General features: G+C 41.4%; 1 protein-coding gene across 2 annotated transcripts; it reads right to left on the bottom strand.

The window, feature by feature from the left end:
• Window positions 1-1,971: 1,971 nt before the first annotated feature.
• On the bottom strand, window positions 1,972-26,302 carry ca9 (carbonic anhydrase IX). 2 transcript variants are annotated; one of them, XM_063211306.1, is made up of 13 exons: window positions 26,117-26,302; window positions 18,553-18,582; window positions 16,816-16,986; window positions 15,909-16,051; window positions 15,578-15,670; window positions 14,618-14,684; window positions 14,112-14,181; window positions 13,255-13,342; window positions 11,792-11,918; window positions 7,160-7,228; window positions 4,218-4,232; window positions 3,986-4,070; window positions 1,972-3,197 (listed from the first exon to the last, which is right to left on the bottom strand). In XM_063211306.1, the coding sequence occupies exons 1-13, from the start codon at window positions 26,229-26,231 to the stop codon at window positions 3,137-3,139; spliced, it is 1,134 nt and encodes a 377-aa protein (XP_063067376.1). In that variant the 5' UTR covers window positions 26,232-26,302; the 3' UTR covers window positions 1,972-3,136. The 2 variants fall into 2 exon arrangements, with proteins under 2 accessions (XP_063067376.1, XP_063067377.1); XM_063211307.1 differs by lacking the exons at window positions 16,816-16,986; window positions 18,553-18,582.
• Between the last annotated feature and the right edge of the window lie 327 nt (window positions 26,303-26,629).

Below are 26,629 nucleotides of genomic sequence, written 5' to 3'. Positions count from 1 at the left end.
AGTTATGGCTGGCGACTTGGAATGGGCCACCTTTATGTCAAATGAGTAGCTGCTAAGAGTTTCACATTTACAAATGTGTGGTTTTTAGAATATTCTGTTTCGGTTTTGTATGATGCACTTTCTTGGACACACTGTTGATTCCTGGAGTCACTGAGCGTTTTGGGTGGATGTTCACTACTACTCTACTGTTATTCTTTAGGAGTTTCATTCTCCCAACATTCCCATCACTCCGTAGGACTGTAAACCTTTAAGGGTTGGACATTTGCTACTAGCTTTCCAGACAACGGGCCGGAATATGCGTTTGGTGAATGCAATTCTGTCATTTCCAGAAACCATCTGTGGTCATCTTTCTTGGCAATTGTACCTGTGTTGAGTGACTGTTTGCATTAGTCATTTTGAGGACTGGAACGACCTTAAGTAAGGGAACTGGCTATTTAGACCCAAAGAGGTTGTGTTGGGGGAAAGATGAAGTTTGTTTTACAAGTAACCTGAGGAGATCTCAAACAATCCACAAGACTCTTTCAGAGTTCTTGGAAACTCACACACCCACAGATTTTGGGTTTTTTTGTTTTGTTTGTCCTCACTCAGTGTTAATTTCGTCAACCACGACTATGACTAAAATATTTCGTCAAAGCCCTTTTTTGATTTTCGTCATTTAGACTAAGACTAAGACTAAATTGGAAAGGCAATGACTAAAATAGGACTAAAAACTAAAATTGATTTTCGTCATTGTGACTAAGACTAAGACTAAATTTAAAAAAGCTGACTAAATGAACACTGGTGTTAAATACAATAGAGAAAAAGCGAAGCAGTGTTTCATTCTGCACAGTGTGATACATGCTAAAAAGAGAAGCAGTGCGCGGAGAAGGTTTATTCTGTCCAGTCAATGATATATGTTAAAAAGAGAAGCAGTGTGTGGAGAAGTTCTATTATGTACAGTGTTGACTAAAATGACTAAAATGACTAAAAATTGACTAAGACTAAAATTGATTTTCGTCATTTAGACAAAGACTAAGACTAAATTGGGAAGGCAATGACTAAAATATGACTTAGACTAAAATTGATTTTCGTCATTGTGACTAAGACTACGACTAAATCAAAAAAAGCTGACAAAATTAACACTGGTCCTCATAAGCAATTTCAACTTTTCAAATTGTAATCACATTTGCCCTGTTTACATTGTCACGTAGAAGCAGGGGCATAGCATCCAAACCCCCCCCCCCCCCCCCCCCCCCCCCCCCCCACACACACACACACACACACACACACACGCACACACGCACACACCATTTATCTACATAAATCGGATTGTGTATGGACCCCCTATATACAGTAAATGGGGCCCTGGTGACTCAGTAACACTCAACCCCCTGTACGACACCCCTACCTAGAAGCACACAAAAAGCCTCCCTTCTTCCTCAACTTATATAAACCCTGTCCTTTCATTGACCCTGTTCTGTTCAACCATAAACACTCCAAAGACATGCAAGGTTATCTCACAGGTACGCTTGTACTGACATCTTTCTCTTGATTTACAACCCACAAATCAGTGTGACCAGGGGTGACCTTGTATGCTAAGTAATTCTCCTGTGGTAAATATAGTAGGGGGCAGGGCAGTGAGATCCACCCACTCTTCTGTTTTCTTCAAGGACAGCTGTTTTTAGGCCAGCGTTGTTTACTTGAGGATTGTACGTGCTCCCTAGCTTTGGTTTATTTTCTTCAGTAGGTTGACATATTCAGATGTGAGATGCAGAGTCTCCCTCATGCATATATAGTAACTATGGTGATGTGTAATTTTGAAAGGGCATGTAGTTCAGTTGAAGAGACAGAATATACTGTTTGGTTTGTCCGTCATACTGTGTGGTTTTCATCAGAGATCATAGAAAACCTAGAGAACCTTCTGACCCAGACTGTGATCATAATAATTTAGATTATAAAAAAGGGAAAACTTAAATACATATGTTTATTGTTCCATATACAGATCAAAAACACATTAAATTTTCATAAATCTGTCCTGTTGGCATAGTGATGAGAAGAAAATATTACAGGCTTCAAGGCTTCACACAATATCATAACAAGAAAAATAAAAATATACATTAAATACATTCAATCTTTCAGTCTTTTTTTAAATATACAATACAAAGTTGGTTCTTCAACCCCCTTCCTAAGAAACATACTTCTAGAGGTACAGGTATTTTTCATTGTTTGCATGACAAACCTTACAAACTACGAGGTAATTTTAACGAGAAGTCCTTTGTGGAACATCTAAACTATGAAGAGTGAAGAACTGCCACTTTAAATAATAAATACAGAAAACTCGGCCTACATCTAACAGCCTAATGACGTAACGGCAATGAGGAGAAAATTGGCGATGCAGACTACACTAACTGCTAATCACAATAACACTTTAGAATGACGGTCCCTAAAATGCTTTGTAAATAATTAACTAATTATCAATAAAACATTTACAAATGCTTGTTAATGAGTAAGAAATACTTTTAACACAGCCGCAGCAGTCGTGGCTGTTTGTCTTTCAAAAAGCCAAAGACACGAAACATGAAACATGGATGTAGTCCAACAGGAGGCCAAGCGTAACCGAGGAGTTCCCACACAGTTCGTCCCCCTCGGGGCAGCAAACCTGCCACCTCCTAATCAACGCATCAGTTTGGGAATGGGAAGCACAGTGCGATACAGCTGAGCTAAAGGGCCAGTCCGATAGCCCAACGCTATCGCACTGTATGAGGCTTTGGGAGGGAGGTTTACTAACGTTTCACGCCACACTCTGCTAGTTAGCCTCCATTACACAAAAGCTACATCAAACTCATCCAGTCGAAGCCGATTCCCACTCCACTGTGCAGCCGCCGGTTGTTTATTACTGATTTACAAACATTTGTAAAATGTTTGTTCATAATTAGCTCATTAATGAACATTAAAGTGTTGAGAAATAAGAAGGGACCGTTATTCTAACGTGTCACACTAAATACTTCTACCCCCGCTACGGTATGATATGTCACATTCACCAGGCGTGGTGGTATAGGTTTCTAACACTTGTGCACAATATAAAAGCTCAACTAATGCTGGAAGAACAACATAAATATATTGCAATGTGGTTGGTGATGGCAGGTGTTGTGGAGTCTTAGGCGTCCTCCTTATTCGCTGGCTTGTAGATGACATTCTGGCGGGAGTCTTTCTTGAACCTACACACAGATGAAGCATACAGAACATGAGAAATGTTAACCTTTTTGCTTGTATAAAAGAGGTCTTCCTGCATGACATCTCTAGCTTATAGCTATCACAGTTGCAAGTCTTTTTCAGACTTTAGTCTGGCTAGGCAAACCATCCAGAGCATTTGTCCATGGGATATGCAAAGGGCATGTCTTGCATGGGTTCATGAAATGCCTCTCTATGCTACTGGAGCTTCAGTTGATTAAACCACCTATTCCTTCACTTACCTGTTAACTGAACTGATATGTCATGGCCTTAAGCATGCCCCATTGAGTCACTGGAAATACTTACGGTTGCTTCCATTTTTGTGTTGAATTTGACATGTTGTAGTGTAGATGCTTTGACTGGCCAGATTAATGTCTTGAAGAGACTTGCAGTCGCGATAGCCAGGCTATGACACCCCTAAATACATGCGTACGTTCAAGTAAATATTGGCCTGTTTAATTGCACACAACTGTGTTTTTACTGAAGATAAAATGGTTTTGGGACCTCACGCCAGAGAACAGAAGGTTATCAAACCACTTAACATCACTCCTAATGTCAACGTTCTTTGAAACAGCTCAGATTGTGTATCTTTCCACGCAGCAATCAGTGTTGACACACACATTAACATTTTGTTTTTCACTTAATCAGACCGAAGAGCGAGCATGTATTTGTCTTTTAGCTGAAATTCAGCAGTGATATATTAAGGTACGTAACTTGAATGGAAATGAAGAGAGATGAAGGAGAGAAAGAATAACTGGTTTACGTAGCCACATACTTTTTCCGCTGTTGATACGCGTACATGAAGAAGCCAAGCAGAGTGACCACAAAGAGCCCTCCGAAAGCTATGGCCAAGATGTCACCTGCGAAACAGATCAAAGGTCTTATTATTTAGTTCTCAGAGCAAAATACATTAAATCATACGTTCATTTTTTCATTATCATGTGTTTTTTACATTACAAAATACATTTTACCATACATTTTACTTATAAAATAGCCATGGTACATACCTCTGGACATTCCAGCTGTGTGACAAGAAAGAAAAAGAAAACAGAATATGTAAGATTATGGTGTAACATGCTGTATCAGGCTAAAGATGGGATACCTACTGTATACGTATCGGAGGTTAAAGGAGTTATGTTATGAGTAACTGGGCTTTCTGGAGTGTCTAGCCTCAAACTCTTAAAAAGAAGACTGGTTGCTTAAGAAGCTGTTACATGTAGCCTATATGGATATTTTATGGATTGGATATACTCATTGTAATGATTTAGAATGTGGATTTCAAAACTGTTTTTTTGTTTAACCCTCTAGCTACCATAACGGCCGTGAACGTCCGGCTGGATCTGTACCAGAACGGCCGCGGCCGGCCGGAATATTTTCATATGAAAATACGGCTGAACGGCCGTCATCATGCAGTTTTTCCAGCTTTCAAACACTTTAGCTCAATATTAGAGACCCTCCTCGATATACTTTCAGTATAAAAACTATATGTTTATATTATATTATTTTTCAGTATTTAGATTTTATTACGAGATGCGCCGCTTTATGCGATTTGGCAATCTGCCGTCAATTCGAATGACGGCCGTCCGAGATTGGATGGCTACAAACACAACCATTCTGTTTCTACAACCAATATACACTAAATATGAAAACTTCCAACCCTCTGAGATCTATTTTCATGGTCAACAGCACATGTTTATGACCATTTAGGCTGTTTTTGATCATGTTGTTTTATTGGGCTTATGAGATGGTGTTCAACTGTGATGAGTTGTGCCATGGTCCTAAATAGCAAACACAACTGTCCAGCCGATGTCTACACGCTACATATTAAAAATGTAAACTGTCTTCGGCGTGTTTTCAGAGTCAAACCATATGTTGGTATCCAACTATCTTAGTTTCCTGGAACAACCACGACAGCTCTGCGTAATCAGCGCATCTGGAAGCGCAGCATGATAGGCTTCTCATTTTGCGTGTCAGCTTTGGCAAAGCAGTCAAGGACTGTTACTACTCCACGTGTCCTTCATAACAATGTGCGTGAAGACGTTGAGTTGAATGCTAACGTCCAATAATAACCTACCAACGTGGTGTTTGTAGCACTTCAATTCCGTATTACTCGGTGATGCCTGGCGCGTCTTACCTGTGCCAAATTGGGAGGGGAAACCTCCTTACAGCTCCATTCATGTCCTGTCTGCTATCGTGGACACTTCTACGGTTATCCTTACACGTCTTTGGCATGGTTTAGTTCAAACATTATTAGCTAGTGTAGTCCATTACAGTCATACCGCTTGAAACCGCTTGAAAACAGGACTTTTGGGTGAACAACATTTGTTGTCGTCACATGATCATTGTTCAACTTTGACCCTGGATGGATGGATGGATAGACGAAGGATAGATAGATAGATGGATAGAGAGATCGATCGATAGATAGATAGGCCTAAATATATAGATATATAGATGGATAAGCCTAGATAATATCGGATTTTATCACATTTTTATCATTTAATCCACATCAAAGGCACTCCATGGGAATACTGAACAATTAATTATTCATAAATGATATACCATTTGAAAGTGTGTTTTCTCTACTTTAATATGAAAGTAACTTGTAATTGACACTTTTCATGTCTTTTCAAGTTATTTGACATTATTTAAAATATGACCAAAATGTCAATTTTTCCTCAGAATTCTTGGTAGAATTCCGGCCTATTCAAAAAAAATTCTGGTAGCTAGAGGGTTAATCCCATTTAGGCAGCTAAAATGCTCCTGTCACAAAGTTTTTAATTTTAATCCACATGTTATGTTTACACGTTAACTGATAAAAAAATGATCTGCATTAAAAAATATCCACATAAATGGCTTATAACACCTAACTGATTCGACTACCATGACGATCCTGTATAGATAATGACCTCCACAGACGCATGATCACATCATTCACATCCATACCTGTCCTGAATAGACCCTGCTGTCTATCAAGTGCACTTTGTCCCATCTCCTCTGGACACACCTGTCTATCTCTCTGTCTATTTGCATGCATGCATATTTACCATGTAAGAGACCGTTAGAGGTCATTAGTTGCTCAAACCAAATGCCATTTATTTATCTAACTCTTTTTCGTACACTTATGTAAGAGGGGTGGGGGAGAATGGTGAGGCATGAAATCAAATTGGCCGTGCGCCAACAAGGAACAGGCTAATATAAAACTTAACCCATAGATAAGACTGTCGTGTACATAAATAATGTGCCACGTGCCAAAGACAAATTGTAAAATTAAATGCCTAATTATAATGTCATAAATGATATGTAGCAGCAGGGGTGCTGTGAACTGGGTGCCATGGACAGGTTGGGTGTATTGGCCATGAGGACCCAGGTTCAGATCCTGCCTGGGCCATGTCCCAAGCCTACCCCTTCTCTCTCTCTCTCTCTCTCTCTCTCTCTCTCTCTCTCTCTCTCTCTCTCTCTCTCTCTCTCTCTCTCTGTCTCTCTCTCTATTCCATCTATTTCCCGTCTACTTTCAAACTGATATGTCTATTAAAGGTCCAAAAAGGCCCAAAAAAAATATGTAAGGGTGAAATGGCTCTGCGGGGTAGTGCACCATTAGCCTGATTAACATCGACTTTCAAATCTCTTCGAGATAACAATTAACGTTTCCCAAATGGCATGGTGGACCCACCACCCTAGGTTTGCTACTGGTTGATTGGTGTCAGACAAAGTGGGTGGAGTTCCCGATTTTTTGGGAGATCAGAAACGATATTTGCAATGCTCTTGGCCTGACTAGAGCACCATACCATTATGTGGGGACTCGGTTTCGATTCTGGCCTGAGGTCTTTTCCCCATCCATCCCCATGTCTCTCTCCCCACTCGTGTCCTGTCTCTCCACTGCCCTGTCTGTCTGCTTAATAAAGGTGTAAAACCCCTCAGAAATATGAAACAAAAGGCTCTTGTTTCTCACCAACTCCTCCAGTAGACGCTCTGGGTCTTGTGCTGGAATCTGCTTCCTTCAGGGAAACGATTTTGGGACCTGCAAAAAAAAAAAGTAAGATAATCAATGGCTTCAAACATGTGCTTGGCCTCGCAGCAGATCTTTGAGAATCTTTACTGCCTGATAAATACAGCTGATGTGGCACGCTTTTTTCTTTCTGTGTGTGTGTGTGTGTGCGCGCGTGTGTGCGTGAGCGAGAGAGAGAGAAAGTGTGTGTGCGCGCGTATGTGTGAGCGTGAGCATCCTATATTCGCCATAACAGGACGGCTGTCACATGTTTGGGCAGAGAGTTTATCATATAGGAAGCACATGAGTTAGTTTTCTTTCGGATGTCTCGGCTCCAAAGGTCGCATGTTGTCATGCGTTAACATCCCTTAGCCGCTAGTTTACATTTAAAAAAAGAGATAACACTGTTTTTGAAGGGCCACCGAGTCTGTGAGAGATTGAAGGAAATACTTTCCCAGAGAAAATCTCTTATCTTGTGGATGTTGGAAGATGAGACATGTACCGCATGTACAGTTTTTATCACTGCAAGAAGGAAATACATACATCTACACACAAACATACATGTGCAAGTATATGAGTGCATGCGCGCACACATATATAATGAACATCGCTACCTCAAACCTTTTGGGAATCTTTGGGAATTTTGAAAGATGAGATGTGTGCCACATGTTTAAACATCACTCACAGGACGCAAATACACACACACATCACTGATTCTTGAAAGTTTGGCAAAAACATGTCCCTGCAGTAAAATATTAATTCTGTTGAAAATCAACTAAATTTTCACAAACAAAATGAACCCAGGTAATGGCCAAGGGGTCTGTCACACGAATACACAGTTGTTTGAAATATTTAAGTGCAATTTTATTACTTTTCATGGCTATAAACCTGTCCACACCCTGTAAAAACGCCTGTCCCAAGGACTGACATCATCATTTCAATTGACTTAAAATACAAAAATCACTAACAGAATTGAACAATATCACCATGATGTGGAAGACCATATTAAAGTGGTTCTACAGATGTGCACATAGTGGATGTAAAACAATATTTACTATTATTTACTGATTGCTCAAAATGTGTCCACCATATTGGTCACCACCGTCAGATTTTTTCTAAAAGACAATAAAATCAGGTATGCGCAAGGTAATTTTCATTACTGAGGACCCCTTTTCAAACCTTTAGCTCTACTGCCTACTTCACCATCACTGAAGCTCCTGTAAGTTTATTATTTTGTCCTCAATTTGTTAATTTGTTTTGGACACTGGTACTGTCCCAACCATAAACTGTCAACACCGTCGGGGGTTTTAATAGTATTGTATTACATTAATGTTAATAAATATATTTTTTTTCAGAAAAGGTATGAAGCACCCAAGAAACAGAGCGAAAATGAAATGGCTAATGTTAACAAACAATGCATAATATTTAAAAGAGTGTTTTTTTTTTGTCTCACACCGTCAGATGTCACCACCGTCAGATTTTGTTCTGCTCATCATGTTGTTCCATATTTTACTAAATTGTGCTGGTTAATGAAACATTACTAGGCATGTTAGTAATAATTGTGATCCAAAATGATACTCTAGCCACCACTGAGGTGCATTTGGATGTTTTTTTGTCAGAAAACCTGACGGTGGTGACATCTGATGGAGTTCACAAAAAACACATGTTTTAAGTGTTTTTGACATGTTTAAGAATATGCATACAATAAGTATCTACAGTTATGTTGAATTGTTAAAGTAATTCACTTCAATACAGTAAACATGTGTTTTTACTTCTAATTCTTCTGCCGCTGTTGGCAAAACAAGAAAGAGCCCATTTTATGAAAAATGTTAAACATGGGGAGCTTGGCCAATGCATTCACTGCACAGCCAAGACCTACATCTATGATAATACACCTCTATATTTTGGATTTGAACAACTTAAAAAGCTGTTTTTACCACATTTTCAACAACCAGTGGCTTACTTCCTAGATAATCTACTAATGAAGTAAAAGCACATGCTCATACTGTGCACACACAAAAATAAAGTGTTTATGCAAGATGCCATTGACTTGAGAGGGCTATTTATTTGCTAAATGCATTTACTAATTAGGCCACTTTCACCACTCTCAGATTACTGTCACCACCGTCAGTTCTTAAGTCACCACCGTAAGAAGGAGTTTTGGACATTTTAAAGGAATGTGCTTACAACCATTTTTCCTTAGGAGTTGTTGAAATATCAAAGTAATAGCCAATTTAAGCCTACACGAATATTTGTGAAATTACAAAAAATTGTTTGTTCTATTTAGGCGTTAAGTAAGCATCGTATGACGGTAGATATTTTAAAATTAGAACACATGAAACAGTATTAAAATAGAACAAAAGTGAATTTTCAACATTTAAAGGCATATGTGTGAACCAAAAAATACACATAATCACTTAAAAACTCCAGATACATATGCAACCAAATCAATACAATTTTAATAACTTTTAATTGTGTCTGACGGTGTTGACAAAAAACAAGGTATGATCGGAGAAAAGCCTGATTTCTGAAAAAAATACATAATGGGGAGATTGGCCTTGTGCATTTCCGAAAAGCCAAGACCTTAGTCTACGAGGATATACCATATAATTTTGTAATTCACTTTGTTTTTTTCTGTCAACATTACAACCTGTTTTAGCCACTTTCTCAAGAATCAGTGACATACAAACACACACAATCAGACAAGCAAATAAACAAACCCATGCATACACGTGGTGTGAGCGTGCATGGAAACCTACACGTTGCACATTTTTTTTACCTCAAAACAATTCTAAAACTTAAGGCCTAATACTGTGGCTTAGCTTAGTGAAAGAGGCTTTACTGTAGAATGTGAGGTGCAAGGGTTCCGCAGCACAGCACTCACTATCAGGGACAGATTATGACTCCATAGGGCCCTGGGCCAGACAACAAGAAAGCCCCCCCTCCATCAGTGTTGCCAGATTGGGCGGTTGCCTGCCCAATTGGGCTACTTGGTATGGCCGTCTGCGGGTAAAAACGGGAAAAAATGGCCATTTGGCGTTTTTTTAAGCCGTTTTGTGCCCATAGAAACCAATGCAATTTGTTGAAATTGGGCGGAATTTAGTGCATTTTGGTGGTTTTTGAGAACCTTTTGGGCGGGTTTTGATCAGACAAATCTGGCAACACTGCCCTCCATGGCATCACAATGTTCCAAAAGATTTGGGGGTTTAGGGAAGATGTTAGAAGTGCCTTCGTTGATGGAGATTCGGAGGGAATTTGAAAATACAGTAGTTTAAAGTGTAATTTTAACACAATATGGGAACACAAATGTAGACCAATAATGAAGTGGGTTTTTTGTAGTGCGGAGACTCGGGCTTCGGGGCCCCCTTGGCTCTTGGGCCCCTGGTCCTGTGCCCAGTAGGCCCGTGCAGTAATGCGCCCTTGCTCACTATTGCAGGGTGAGCGGGCCGCTGTTAATGTGTAATAGTCACGTATGGTCTATATGCTGAAACCCTGTGATGGGTCATTCATCCAGAACGTGTGTGTGTGTGTGTGTGTGTGTGTGTGTGTGTGTGTGTGTGTGTGTGTGTGTGTGTGTGTGTGTGTGTGTGTGTGTGTGTGTGTGTGTTTGAGAAGGGTGGGGAGGTGGGATTGGGTCATACATGGTCATTGCTGAATGGGCAAGTTTCTGAAGAAAGAGCCGAGCATGCAAGCATGTTTGTTTTTTTGTTTGAGTGTATGTGTCTGTGAGCGCGTTTGTCATACAGTCACTTTTCTGAATGGTGAGGTTGCTGAAGGAAGGCACGTGTGTGTGTTTGTGCGTGCGGCCGTGAGGGAGAGGGGGGGGGGGGGGGGGGGGCGTAGGTTAGCTGCTGAATGGATGAGTCGCTGAAGGAAGAGGCACACATGCAAGTGTGTTTGTGTGTGTGTGTGTGTGTGTGTGTGTGTGTTTGTGTATGAGAGCGTGTGAGAGAGAGAGTGTACAGTATTTGTGTGTGCACATGCACGTGCATGTGCACATGCACGTGCCGTGTGTGTGTGTGCACCAGGGCTTGACACTGGCACCTGCCAACCTGCCAAATGCTGGTAAAACTTGGCTGTGGGCTGGTAACAATTGCAGTGTTACTAGCCAATTTGGCAGGTTGCTTATTCTATGGTACGACATATCAGCATAGCTTACGTATATTCAGCACTTCCCCCCTGTTGTATTAACTGTTTGTATTTAAGTTCAAGAAAAAGCTCAGCTACTCAGTTTCTATTTGCTTGTTTTATTTCAATGTAGAAACCCATGCACTCCTCTTCTGAGGTTAGATGTACAGCTTCATGATAAAAAAACAAAAATCAAACTTGTGGCTAATAGAATAGCTGGATGGCTATGACTCAGGAAAACCACTAGCCACAGTGGCCAGCAAGCGAAAAAGTTGATGTCAAGCCCTGGTGTGTGTGTGTGTCAAACTCTCATTCTGCTGAACAGGTGTGACACTGAAGGAATAGGTGCGGTGTAGGTTCAGGCTTCGTATGTGTGTGTGTGTGTGTGTGTGTGTGTGTGTGTGTGTGTGTGTGTGTGTGTGTGTGTGTGTGTGTGTGTGTGTGTGTGTGTTTGTTTCACAAACTCACTCTGCTGAACAGGTGTGTCGCCGAAGGAAGCCACAACGTGTCGGCCGTGCAGGAGCTGAGGAGCGCGGAAGTTCTTAGACAGGAGCTGGTTCTGCTCCATCTTCAGGGTGTCCTCCAGAGCTGCCAGCTGAGAGAAAGAGCGTGAGGGAATTATCAACAGCTCCAAGCCCTCCAAAACCTTTTTTTTGGTTACGTGATGAGCTCCCCATTTGTCCCAAATCCTCCAGAACAATTTCCCGCAGGCAGGCTTTGGATGAGGTTTACTGTTGTAATGACGCTTATTTACCAAAACAAGAGCTGAACGTCGTCTCACATCGGCTTGGACTTGGCTAAGACGAATCGTTAACTGATTATTAGGATAAGCAGCATTGTTTCATTTCATGAAGCCAACTGATCGGCCTCCTGGACACGATAATGGTGTTGTCATTAAAATTTTATCATTGCTTTTTTCACAATCATAACAAAGACAGAGACACAGAGAAGGAACCTCATGAAACACAGAGGGGGGGGCTGTGTTGTACTTGGGGTGTAGAATCTAGCCCTGTCATGCAGATGGAACCCATTCACTATTTGCTGAACTAGCATCGTACCAACATTGCTATGGCATTACTGAGAGTCTTAAAGTGATACTGTCCCATTTTTTGGAAATAAGCTTATTTTACAAATCTCCTTGAGTTAAATGATTGAGTTTTACCTTTCTCCTGTACTTCCTGCCGTTCTCTGGGCATGGCAGTGCAAATTTTACCTCAATGCTAGCAGTCAACATTGAGTCCTATGAGACCAGCTGGCGGCTAACTGGTCTCATAGGACTGTGTTGTACTTGGGGTGTAGAATCTAGCCCTGTCATGCAGATGGAACCCATTCACTATTTGCTGAACTAGCATCGTACCAACATTGCTATGGCATTACTGAGAGTCTTAAAGTGACTGTCCCATTTTTTTTTTTTTTTTAAAAGCTTATTTTACACCTCTCCTTGAGTTAAATGATTGAGTTTTACCTTTCTCCTGTACTTCCTGCCGTTCTCTGGGCATGGCAGTGCAAATTTTACCTCAATGCTAGCAGTCAACATTGAGTCCTATGAGACCAGCTGGCGGCTAACTGGTCTCATAGGACTCAATGTTAACTGCTAGCTTGGAGGTAAAATTTGCACTGCTATACCCAGAGAACGGTTGAAAGTATAGGAGAACGGTAAAACCCTATTATTTAACTCAAGGGGACGTGTAAAATAAGCTTATTTCCAAAAATGGGACAGTATCACTTTAAGTAACAGATTAAAACTGACATTACCATTTTGTTGCCAATAAGGTTATAGGCTAACACAGTGCCTCTGCATGGAAGGGTTAAGTCATTAGAGTTCATAAAGTCCAAGGGTCCTTGTGCTATTAGGATTAGCAATGTTATGAATATTTTTTATTATAATATTATTAACAGCAGTGTTTAGTTTGCTAATGGCGGCAACTAACCTGCTTCCTGGACACGGTAACGGTGTCGTTGAACATGGTCCAGTTGACGGTCTGGAAGCAGGGAGGGGTGGTCAGAGAGCCTGTGTATCTGTAGCAGAGGGGTCGAAAGTAGAAGCAAATTCATGATGAATAAGTACAACACTTGCATATGCTATATTAGCCAGGCTACTGTGCCCTCCTAGTGACGCAACACTTTCAGCGTTATAACTAGTCAGGGCTGCATTTCCCAAAAAACCTTAACTAGTACTTAAGTATGAGGGGCCACCTAGGCAATATATCAGAATAGGTCTAACATCATGCATACACTATTTTATCTAGCACATGCACTTTGCACAAGCATTTTAATTGCATGTGCGAGAAAAAAATACTGTATGTGGGCCTATAAAATTATTGTATGCATAAACTTTCAGAGGTGTGATATATTGCCTAGGTGGCCCCTCATACTTAAGTACTACTGAGTTTTTGGGAAACGCAGCCCTGGGTCAAGAGCAATGCAAGTACTTTCTGACTTTCTGATATCCCGTACAGGAACTCCTCCCACTTTGTTAGGAAGCAAACAACCATAAGCAAACCAAGGGAGGCGGGTCAATCATGTTGTTTGGGAAATGTTCATTGGTATGCTCTTGGTCAGACCAAGTCTCGAAGAGATTTGAACATCGATGATAATCAGGCTAGTGCTATATAGCTGTTACTGTTACACCAGGAAATCCGCCACAAATTTGATCCAACAACCAGCAGAGAATCAGTCGATAGACTACCGTACTGGTAGATCAGTTACTCTGTGTAGTTAGCTTTACTAAAGAAAGTAGAAGGTTCTTTTTTATTTTACTTCTACTTTTCATTCTGACATCTCTGACCTGTAGAAGCGCTCCAGACTGTTGGGCAACAAGTGGCGGGCATTGAAGCCTGGGATCTCTGTTTTGGTTTCTGAGAGAGGGAAATAGAGATAGAAAGAGAGAGAGAGAGAGGCAAAGAAAGAAAGAAAGAAAGAAAGAAAGAAAGAAAGAAAGAAAGAAAGAAAGAAAGAAAGAGAAAAATAAATCAATATATGAAGACTTGATTGCTGACAAGTGCATGGCATGCCAGCAATGTGTCTGTGGCCTGAGGTGATTCCAAACAGAAGCATGAATAGTTCTTGTTTTCTACTGTACAACATCTGTTTCCTGCCACATCAATCTATGTTCAATAGTACAAAAGTGTATATTACGTAAAAGAAACAGAAAGTACATCTGAAGATTTAAAGTAACACTAGTAAATTGGGTGAACTACTGAAACAATGCATGAAACAATTGAAATGCACTAAAGCTTTAGAGCTTCTGAAGATATTTCTATACGAGCAAACAAAAGTAAATTGAAGTGCTACCTTCGACACTGACATCCTTGAGAGCTGAGAGAATCTTCTCATAGTTCTCATTCTCATGCAGACCAATCTGAGAGAGATAGAGAGAGAGAGAGAGAGAGAGAGAGAGAGAGAGAGAGAGAGAGAGAGAGAGAGAGAGAGAGAGAGAGAGAGAGATAGAGAGAGAGAGGGGAGAAGACCATACTGTTAGATGACAAAGTAACTTCAAAAAGACCCAAGTCTCAGGGGTTGTTTTGCAATGTTATTGAGTGTACACATGAAAAAAACATGCTTTAACTTTCAAAACCAAAACTAGTTCAAAGGTATCCTGTAAGACTACCACGAGTAAATTCAAGACAGAAAACATAAAATGTTCAGGAACATTTCCCATCTTGGCCTATCAAAAAGGAACCAGGCACAAAACGTTGCCAACTGGTGCAGTGGTTTAGCATGAGGTCCATGTCAGATGCAGAGTCAGCAACTTTGCTCAGTCCTGGGATAGTGACATCAAAAATACTGAATCAAACCAAGATATCGCAAAACTCGCCCACTCAATGCAAAAGCGTGTGGTCAAGTTGGGTCTCCTAAGGTGGCGTTGTCCCCTACTTCTTCTTCTCTTTTTGAGGTGTTTGCGCAAGACGTTCGCTACCGCCATCTACAGCGCTAAGGGGACTTCATTGATTTTCAACCTCAGGACTCCGAAGGTCTCCTAACCGAAGGTCTCCTAAGGGGGCGTTCACCCGACATAAAGTGGATACCGGAAAAGAAACAAAATGACGCTTCTTCTTACATCCACTTTCTTTGGTGACATCTTGAAAGGCCCCTGCTCTCAATTAATACAAATTCCAAATTCTGCCCCCCACCCCCAATCTTCCTGTGCCCTGGGTGTCAGCTGTCGTGATTCAGCCAATAACAAACAATAACAAGTCCAACCCTAACCCATCCAATAAAAAAGCATGATTGATAATGATTGACAGGACTTACTCCAATGAAAGCTCCGAGGACAGCCAGCCCATCTGGTTTATTGGCTGCTTCTGAGATGTTGGCGTACTTGGAGTTGTAGTGAACCACGTGGATCTAGAGAGACACATAGTATAGACATAGTGTGTCAGCTTTCCAGCTTTCTTTCTTTCTTTCTTTCTTTCTTTCTTTCTTTCTTTCTTTCTTTCTTTCTTTCTTTCTTTCTTTCTTTCTTTCATTCATTCAGTCTTTCATTCATTCTCTCATTCAGTCTCTCTCTCTCTCTCTCTCGCGCTCTCTCTCTCTCTCTCTCTCTCTCTCTCTCTCTCTCTCTCATATGATATCTGTATCTCACCTCTGCGGGGAAGTGGACGTTGTCGATGGTGTGTTCTGATCCCGGCTCCTCCACGGTTCCCCAGTGAAAGTGGAGCTGTGCGGCGTAGTACGGCCGGTCAAAGCCGGTCATTATGCGCATGGTGGGGGGAAGCATCAACTGCACTACAGAGGGTCAAAACACATACAGTAAAACCATCATTAGAAGAGATGAGAGAGAGATCAGAATACTGCATGCGACCTAGTAGGCCTACTGTCTATATAGCCTACCTAGTAGGCCTACCGACCTAGTATCTACCTTTGAGAGACAAGATTAAGCCATCTTTACTAATGTATCTCCCAAGTCCAAAGTTAGTATTGTAATATTACTCGTGGTTACTATTTTTATACCATAGTAGTAGTAGTAGTAGCTGCTGCTGTAGTAGTAATATTGTATATTTAATCTGCTATATATTTGCTGTGTAACCCGAATGGCAATGACCCAGTTGGAATGTATTACTAAAGGCTCTGTGTAATGTTGGAGTAGTGTAGTCAACTATAGTAATAAGGTCTTTTCAAGTATTAGCATTCCACTAAAAGAGCAGTGGGCATTATGGGGCCACGTAATTCATGAACACAAGCTTTTACCTCTACTTCCTACAATTACACAATGCATGTAAAGCATGCCATGCGGCAGTTCAAGTACAGGAAAACAGAATGGTCCATTAAATATGATCTGTCACCCAATCTTAGTACATTCTATTTACAGTATTTGTTGGCCCCTAAAGGCCTTTATTTTGATATGAAAGTTTGAGAGATGACAGGAATCAAAGTAGGCCTAGAGAGAGAGAGAGATGGTGTAGGGTTGGTAAATGACCCAGTCCAGATTCGAACCTGGGTCCCCATGGGCATGCACTACTGTATGTAAGCGCCCAATCTTGTATTCTTACATGTGTGCCCATTGTTGAGCAGAGTGAGGGCAGGCTGGTCGGTCAGGTCGTATCCCTGCAGTGAGATCGCGGGCAGCTTGGGGTCATGCACAGCAGTCTTGGTGTTGATGTCGATGGGAGACTGGGATTTTCCATTGCAGTCGGTGAACATAGAGCCCCACGTGTCCTGATCTGGAAGTGGCAAATAACAAAGGTCAACAAAGGTGAAAATGGCAACTTGGGCCTGCCTGATGAATGTGATAATGCATGTTTGATGTCACCCTCAGGTGAACCAAAACACTGCTAGCGGGACACACAAACACACACAGACAGAGAGACAGACAGACAACTGCATCTTTGATTGTCAAAAAAGCACTATATAAAACGTAGGCTATATATTATTATTTATTATTATCAATCTTTTCCCAGGTTTCCTGTTGTCATCTTGATGAACCTTCAGCACAGACTGGACAAGATGAAGCAGTACAGTGTGCTAGTTGTGCAACACTGACATGATGAGGGCTCTTGGAAATGACACAGGCTACTCATTGTTCTCTTTTTTTGTTTTAGTTGTCATCTTACGTAATCTTTTCTCAAGACTGAGTTAAGGAGAACTAATGCGTCAATGATGCCTAGAGCTTAGCCTTCAACCCACTATGGAGGGAATTATCACGCAATGTCCAAAAACAATAGTCATTTAATAGAATTTCACTTTATAGAAAGCCTGGAATGGGGAATAAGAGTAGCCCATTGAAGTGTGCCATAATTAGGCCTATATCAAACCACTATCAAGGTCTCGGACCTAATGGAAAGTTGATTTCAAGGTCTGATACAGATGCAATAAACCTCCAATGTATCAGTCTAAATAAGTTCATATCTGATCACAATCTTGCATAGCAGAACAGTTTCTCCTCAACTGACTGGCACTTGAGTTGCTTGTGAGTTATTCTGTAACAGGTAAACAGTTCTGCCAGATACATAATATATATATGAACTTTATTACAGGCTCTAGGCCCAATAGGCAGACACACATCATATTATACATATAAAACAATAACATATAAAATAGGCAGGAAAAGAAAAGGAAGAAAAAAAAACAACAACAAGCAATAATGCCTAAGCTTATACAAACGTATCTGTCATGACAGTCTTAAAAGGCAGCCATACCAATGCTTCCACATATATGATTGATATCGGATAGAGCTGCATCTGGAGCTTGTTAGAATCATTATAATACGGTTTTTAGACTTATCCAGACGGCACATGAACTTAAACATTAGGTTCCTCAAGAGACCAGGTAAAGTACAAAGTCCAGAGTCACAAAATAATTTACTAGCACTGCAACTCCTAGGCTTTTTCAGCAATATCCTCAGACAGTCATTATATGCCACGTGGAGTTTGCGCAATGTTTCTTTTTTGTAGGTGACCCATAATGAGGCTGCATACATAGGGCTACAGTAGGCACGAAACAAGCTTATTTTCACATCATCAGAACAGTGGTGAAATTTTCTTATCAACATGTTTGCTTGGACATACAACATTCGTCTCTGCCTATACATGTCAGCATCATCCTCTAGCTTATCAGTGATGATGTGCCCAAGATATTTTGTGCTGCTTGATACACATATAGGTTGTCCTGACAGGTAAAACATTGGAAAACAACATAATTGAATGCATGAATGCACAAATGAATTAAGGAAAGACTACAAAAGACTGTTATTGCATATCCAATGAACATATTGATTTAGCCGTTCTTACCTGTGTATCCCCAGTGGTGTGAATGGCCTTCTGTAGAAAGAAAGAAAAAAACAAAAATGAGTTTAAAGAATAAGTTCAAACCGTTAAGACATGGCCCCAGTTATAAATTAGCTGTTACCAAAATGGCAAGGACCAAGTTGTAATGCATTTCTAAACACTCAGAGTTATGTCATAGTAGTGTAGTGGTATGGTAGTAAAAACTTTCCAATGACTATAACAGCATTCCACTGACTGAACGGTGTGTGGATTATGTAACTAAAGGCTTGTAACGCAGAATCTGCAACCATTCAAAATAAAAACACTCCTACAGCAACAGCAAATATTGGCCCATCTTCATCAGGTCCACTTGTGCTGGTTATGTAACTTTAATGTCCATTCATGCATTACACACTCAGGCCTTTGGTTGAAACTTATTGCTCTTCAAGGACGTTATATGAGCTTATAAACTACAGAGACTGGATATGTCCTTCCCAGCACTAACCATAGTAGGTCAAAGTGGTTGAAGGACCATAATATTAAATAGCTTAATTACTGCCGCAGCCAGACAATTGGGTCATTTTTTAATATGTTTAGCACATTGAGTTTCATTAGGGCCGCTGTATAATTGTAATGGTGTGCACATCAAAACAAGACCTGCTGCTTCTAGGAACCGGATCCCTTTGTGATGTAACACAACTTTTAAATGGAAAAGCGTCTTTGAGTAGCATGAAGAGCACAATACAATACAGATGTGTTATTGCTAATCGTGAGGCTGAAACATCGCAGAAAACAGAATTTACAATCAGACCAAACTTTTTTTTCCAGCTTACTGCCCCCAAACCCTGCCATCAAATCTTCATACCGGTCATGATATGGGTTGGTTTGTTCTTGCAGATAGGCCTAATTCTGTTGGCTGCTTAACACCTTGATTTCCCTTTGCGATTAATTCAGTGTCTTATTCTCTACTCTACTCTCGCCTCCAGAAGAGTTGTCGCCTATCCATTTGTTTGGAATAACAGCTAATAACCTGACTTTCAATTAATCACTTGGCTTCAGAAGTCACTCATATGAAAGCTACAACCCTCCCGAATGAAAATGTTTGTACAAAAATAAATTTCATGCACCAACGAAAGATTTACCCTTTATTGAACACAGACAGGGCAGATTTTCACAAGACAAAAGTTTTGTCGCCTATCGAACATAATGTGAAAATGAGCAGATAAGTCACTTCAAAGCACTTCAAATACGCAGATTGGGTGTCATACTTAATTACTGAATCACTCTCACCTCTCCAGAAAATCAACTTTGGCCTTAGGTGTATGTTTAGGGTCATTGTAATCATGGAAAGCAACACAATGAAAATCAATGGAGTTCAATGAGAGATGGTGACATATTTGCTATTCGTAGAGCAATACATGTTGAACTCCATGATGTAATCAATGATAAAAGCCCTCAAACACCTGCAGCATGCATGCAGCTCCTCATAAGAGCTGTATCTGTACAGTGTTTCACGTTATGCACCATTTCTCTTTTTTCATATTCTTCATCTCCAACACCATATAGTTTTGATGCTATCAGTTCGAAAATGGTTGATCTTAGGATCTTGACTTCAGAGTATGAGTCCCATTAGCCTTCATTTTTGTCAGAATTAGGCCTGACATACTCTTGGCTGGCTTTTTTGAGACAGGACAGTGGGAGAGACTTATTTGGTGTTAAAGGTGAAGAATTTGGAATAAATACATGGTGCCTAAAGTCAAACATGGGAGGGATACAGCTCTTATGTGGAGCTGCATGCATGCTGCTGCTGTGTGAGGGCTTTTATCATTGATTACATCATGAAGTTAAAAATGTATTGCTCTACGAATAGCAAATATGTCACCATCTCTCATTGAACTCCATTGATTTTCATTGTGTTGCTTTCCATGATTACAATGACCCTAAACATACACCTAAGGCCAAAGTTGATTTTCTGGAGAGGTGAGAGTGATTCAGTGATTAAGTATGACACCCGATGTGCGTATTTGAAGTGTTTTGAAGTGACTTATCTGCTCATTTTCACATTATGTTCGATAGGCGACAAAACTTTTGTCTTGTGAAAATCTGCCCTGTCTGTGGTCATTAAAGGGTCAATCTTTCTTTGGTGCATGAAATTTATTTTTGTACATTCATTTTCATTCGAGAGGGTTGTAGCTTTCATATGAGTGACTTCTGAAGCCAAGTGATTAATTGAAAGTCAGGTTATTAGCTGTTATTCCAAACAGATGGGTAGGCGACAACTCTTTTGGAGGCGAGTGTACTCTGGTTAATTTTTTGCCAAAGAGAAGTAAGATCAAAACCACACCTCTTCACATTCCCTCTACAGCTGAAGTTAATTCAATCCAATGAGACAATAGATAGGCTACCCAAGATACAACAAACAACTAAACTCTAAAACTTAACTGCATTTGAGAAGAAATAGTATAGGACTCCCCAGTCCCCACCTGGGCCTTTGTGGTGGTGTGGACGTGAGGCAAGGTATAGCGGTCATCATGTTGTCCCTTTAGTCTCACAAGCACTAGGAGCTTTGCTCAGAGCGCTGGACACGTACAATCAGCCCTTCATGAGGTGGGCTGAATGAATACGGCTATTATGTTGCAGCTGCCCACCCAGCACTGTCCATTCTAGAATGCTTGAGACTTGAGAGAACGTTGGGCCCATTGTCTTCCAAAGCCCAACTGCCACTGTCAGATTACCTGGTTGTGTTCATGCTAAAAACTGCTCAAGCAGCATGGTGGACACAGGTAGCCATCACTGGACAAGTTGTATTCAGAGATGAACGGAGCTTTTATCACATCTATGAATGAGTCGTAATATTATGCAGAGTAGACAGACAAAGTATCTGTAAAATGTGTCCATTAAGTGGTTTGTTTCTGTTATGGTCTTTTGAGGATAATGTGCATTTGGCGAGGGCTGATTCTGAGCTTGGCATTTTGTATTAGGCCTACTTTGGAATTATTTGTAGACTACTATTGAGCACCATGTAGGGGCAGCCGTGGACTAAATAGGCCCACAAGTAAGGTAAATAAGTCTCTAATGTGCTTTGGATAAGTGTCAGCTAAGTGTAATGTAATGGCATATAGGCCTATTATTTAGTAGGCTGATTAATGGCATTATTTAGCACCAGTGTTAGGCTACTTCATTTTGGTATGAGCATCATTTTGCTTCGGTTACTTTTCCAGGTTCTCTCAAAAATGTATGTGAATGTGGCAGTGGTCCAGGTGGAACCACAATGGTGGAACCACAACCACAATGGGTCATTTAGCGCCATATAATCCTGGCAGTCTGAGGTGAGAGCCAGAGTAAACGTTGAAAACCTTGAGGGAGACCGCTCTGCTCCTTCCACTGTTTTGCTCCACAGGACTGTCACAACCCCGTGGTTCCTCTGTGTATTATAAGGTGTATTTACAAGTAGTCAGCAAAAAACCCTCCCTAGCCCATAAATAGTCACAGTGTACTGGAAACACCAGCCTTTGGCCGGCCACCCACCTGTTCAGCTGGCTGGGAATCTCTATGCAAACTAGCTCTTCCTTAAACATGTGGTCCCTTTTATCCATCCAGCCTGGATATATTTGGAGAGTTTTCACTATATTTGACAAGCTATGTGAAATACAGTAAGCCAGTAACTCTTGCACTCTTGTAGATCACAGGCTACGTTCTCCAGCGCACGTAGGGACACGACTGCCCATGAAGACTAGGCTATGATTCAGGGCCACGTATTTTTTCCACCTCAGCAGCATCTTAAGGGTTCCTGTAAAATTATGTGGTAAGTGTTGAAGTCACTGAAACTTGCGAAAGGGATACCCTTGGCAGCGGTGCTAACACAACTCAGCTCTCATCTGACTCAGAACGTGCGGAGCTGCGCGTGGGCTCAGTGTGAAACGTGCCGTCTCGGCGGGAGTGTGACACCCCGATTGGACACCTTAGTGACTGAAACACATTTGGAGACGTGCTGGATCTCAAATGGTGCACTTGTGCACTTCAGAGTTCATGTTTCAGTGAGTATGTCGTATATATATATTACTCACTGAAACATAGTGCCCGAAGTGCACAAGTGCACTAGAGATAGGCTTACAGAAATGGTATATAAGCTATGCGCACTGCATGCCATTTTGAAGGCAGAGGAGTTAATGTTTCTTTGCTCAGGTCAGATGGCGTTTCGGTGCGTGCAGACAAAGACATACAGCAAGTGCAGTGGAGACATGGCCTGCATACCGGAAGGAATTACACGTGAAGTCCACAAACCTCAGAGTCGTTTCCCAAATCCTATTACAGCTTTCCCTACATTACAAATAATTGTGTTTCATATTTTCATATATTCATAGGCCTGTATAGGCTACATTGCTTTGCTATGTAAACTGCAACATGCAAAATGTTACTTTATAGCCTACAGGACTGTCTTTCACCAAACAGACTTAAACATATATATAAAATGTTTTTAAGTTCATATTCCCCGGAAAAATAGTAGGACTACTAGATTGTTAGATTGTTGCCATTCTAGTCACCGCGGGTGGCTTTATTTTACCTAGCAGATTAACAGTTGCCCAGGGCAATCCTTGATTTATCTCCGCGTGCGTGGCAGTTGTGGTGTGTGACGCAGCAGAATGTTGTGCTACAGAAGAAGTCAAGCTGAGGTGTATCGATGTGAGGCAATTCCTAAAACCTGACCATACAGCTGTTAGTTTACGCAGAACACGACACACTCATAGTCCCAGGCTGGAAGAATGCGACACAGGGCAACGGATAAGTTTCAATGAAGCGTGTGGAAAAGGGAGCATATTGACAAAGCGTCTTGCATGCTATGTCGACATCTTTGTTGCAATCCCAGAAGATGTTTACATTGTCCTTAAAAAGTCCCCATGAGTGATGGTGATGGTGATTGTTGCACAAAAGTGCTGCATGATTGATGGTTTATCGAGGAGAAAGCAGGACCAATAAGGAGTGTTTGCGCACCTGTGTGCCTTTTGCCTTTCCCCCATTACGCAATCGTTTAAAAGAAAGGGATTTTGAGGTGCTTCACAAGGATACCTATCCACCAGTGACACTATTCTGTCCCGTATGGCCAGCACCCTTGTGAGATGATGGAGAGTGGAGGGGCCCCTTCAGTCCTGTGCAAACAAGGTGTCTGCGTATTTTGAAGAATGTTGCTGGTAATTTTCTCTCTTATGAATGAATAACCACCACTGAATGACCTTCTGACTCCCCTGTTTGCAGCCCAGTGTGAAAAATGTCTGTTTAATGTGTGTGGGTGTGTGTGATGTGCGAGAGGGTGGGTGGCCCAGGCTGTGTGTGTGTGTGTGTGTGTGTGTGTGCGTGCCTGCGTGCGTGCAAGAGTGTGGCTATCCAGATATGTGTGATCTGCCGTGTGTGTGTGTGTGTGTGTGTGTGTGTGTGTGTGTGTGTGTGTGTGTGTGTGTGTGTGTGTGTGTGTGTGTGTGTGTGTGTGTGTGTGTGTGTGCTAATGTGTGTATTCGCCTGGCTCTTTCCATCCACCACCACAGAGAGACTTTGATGCTGTACCTGCATGAGAGAGACATGACTAAATGTCCCCTGCCTGTGATCTTGTGACTGGCAGGCAGGCAGAGCCAGAGGAGGATGAGAGCCAGTAAGCACAGCAGCGGTGGTCAGCCCAGATACGGACTCCACTGGACTTGGACTGGACTCCATGTACTGTCCTGCCTGACTAGCACGTAGACACGGAGTCCTCCTCAGCCACACAGACCACACAGCCCACAGGCCGTCCCGTCAGCAGCATCCATGTGTCACTGACGTGGAATTTCAGAGGAATGAGCTATTTCCCATCCCAAGCTATTTCCCCATGTCATTTTTTCCTTTTCCCAGAGGGATGAGCGGCCATGGGGAAAGTCACAGGGTTCAAGCAGAAATGGGTGAGTGAAACAAGCAAAAGCATGAGTGACCCACAAATGAGAGTACTGTACGTATGTCAGGAGCTCGGTTTGCAAGTTTCAAAAAGAAGTCCAGGTGCTTACACGTAACTCTTTTTTTTAACAAACATGACCTGGATGATTGAGAATCCTCACAGATACGCAAAAGCCATTGGCATAGACAGGTCCTTCCATGTTACAGTTCTAAAATAACTTAATAACTCAAATTAAGGATTCTGTTCTTCTTGTTCTGGCTTCCTTAGATGTGACAATTTACTGTACTTGAAACAGGGGACCCATTCTTTTCAGGTCTGGATTTAGAGTTGCCCACTGGCTTGGAAGAGTACATTGCCTAGTCCAGAGTAACTGTTTGCTACCCATTTATGGAACCTATGACTGTGCACAAACATTTGTTTTGCAAGTGTCCTTCTTAATTAGTCTCAAAGTAAGTCGAGAAATCGTACACGTTGAGTTCAATGACAAGAGCGGAGCATTATAAACAAGCAATGTGTCTTTCTCAATCAGAACAGAATTGGAATTTAATCAAGTAGCCTAAGTACTTCTGTAAGGATGTATTGTTGGGCAAACCCTCTTCACACTACTGTTATATCCTCACTTCACTGCTAGCCAAATGATTATACAATACTAAAATGACAGATAAAACAATTTGTTAAACAAACGTTTGCATAATATCATGTATCAAAGGTGGGAGCGAATAACTGATAAAAGTCAATAAAATGATGCTATCAAGTCCATGGTGTGTGTATTTCTCACTAGAAATAGTTTTGGGTAGGGTGCGCACATCCAAAAACACTTGTTGCAGGTGCCAGACAAAAAAGTCAGACTGTTGAAAAAGGTTACATGCCTGATGAAGATCCAGCGTGATCGAAACGTTGCTTTTTAAATAATAAAGTTTATTTTTGGAGCTGATCGGCAGTGTGCAGACCTACCTACTTCTCACTAGAAGACACCGGCATGTCATCTCCCCTTTACATCACACTTCATTACCCTTGTGGAGGATGTAGAACTACAATTACAAGCCAACAGTACAGCCATCATGCACACAAACAAACATTAACATAATACATCTCAGAGTTTCCGACTTTTCCCCGTTGTACATAGCAGCATTTTTTTTAAAGTTTGGGGGCTAATTTTAACTCAAATATTGCTTTGTAACTATCAGACTTAGTTATTATTACCCACTTGGCAAAGGTATCATTGATATTGCACAGTGTTGTGGTATTTATGGTGTGTGTGGTCCAAGTGTCCAGTGCAGAGCTTTGGACTGCCCTACTGCTTAGGCTAATTAGGCTCACAAGACTTTTTTTTTCTCTTGGACTATTCTGAACCAGCATTACACATTTTACAGGAGGAATTCATTAAAACAAAAACACAAAAGAGGAACATATTAATTTTGTACCATGCCAGAGAAATGCATGCTTTGACTGTCCCTTGTTTCCCAATTCACTGCTCTGTTGAATGCACATATTGCTGTTTGAGGTTTGCCTTAACTCCTCCAGTTCACTTTCGAAGTCTCACAGTCACAGATGTATACACACGCTTCAGTACACTTACATGCCATGCTTTCCTCTGTCTAAATCACAATAAACGTGGCAAGCAGAAGGAAAGACGGGAAAGATCAAACGAAAATAAATCGGACTTACTTTTATCGTGCTCCTGTTCGCTGCTTCCATCTTCCTCGGACGACGAAGACGAAGATGCTAGACTCAGCACCAGGCCGTGGATGAGGAGGAGTGTAAGGAAGGCTTTTCGCAGCATCTGGATTGCTGTGTATTTCTGTGCTGTGCCGTGCTGTGTGGTGCTGTGCTGTGGTGTCTGTATGCCTGAGAGAGGAGCTGTGCTGTTGACCAGTCCTGTCCTGCTGTCTTGAGTCCGAGCGTCTTTCACCTGGACAGGACACGGCTTATAAATGTGCCCCCCCAACCCCAACCTCCACCTCCACCCCCCCAAGGATGGGGCCCTAGCCAATCAAAGCTCACGAGCCACTCAAGGTACCCTCTACATTTTTTCTTTCCCTCTCTCTTTCTTTCTCTCTCTCTCTCTCTCTCTCTCTCTCTCTCTCTCTCTCTCTCTCTCTCTCTCTCTCTCTCCCTCCCACACCTCTACCCCTCCTTTTCTTCTTCTCCTCTTCTCTTCCTCCTTGCAGCTTTCCTTCA

This window comes from Engraulis encrasicolus, chromosome 11 (genome assembly GCF_034702125.1).
Source record: "Engraulis encrasicolus isolate BLACKSEA-1 chromosome 11, IST_EnEncr_1.0, whole genome shotgun sequence".
In the NCBI taxonomy this organism is placed as follows: Eukaryota; Metazoa; Chordata; class Actinopteri; order Clupeiformes; family Engraulidae; genus Engraulis; species Engraulis encrasicolus.
The sequence above is the reverse complement of the archived record's forward strand: the minus strand, read 5'-3'. Positions and strand labels throughout refer to the sequence as shown.

Excerpts from the sequence above, each read along its gene's own strand:
- ca9 (XM_063211306.1), bottom strand. The coding sequence starts at position 26,231 with ATGCTGCGAAAAGCCTTCCTTACACTCCTCCTCATCCACGGCCTGGTG. Across the intron at positions 18,583-26,116 it reads CGAACAGGAGCACGATAAAA|AAGGCCATTCACACCACTGG; the intron begins GTAAGTCCGATT and ends TTCTTTCTACAG. Across the intron at positions 13,343-14,111 it reads AGTCTGGAGCGCTTCTACAG|ATACACAGGCTCTCTGACCA; the intron begins GTCAGAGATGTC and ends CCTCTGCTACAG.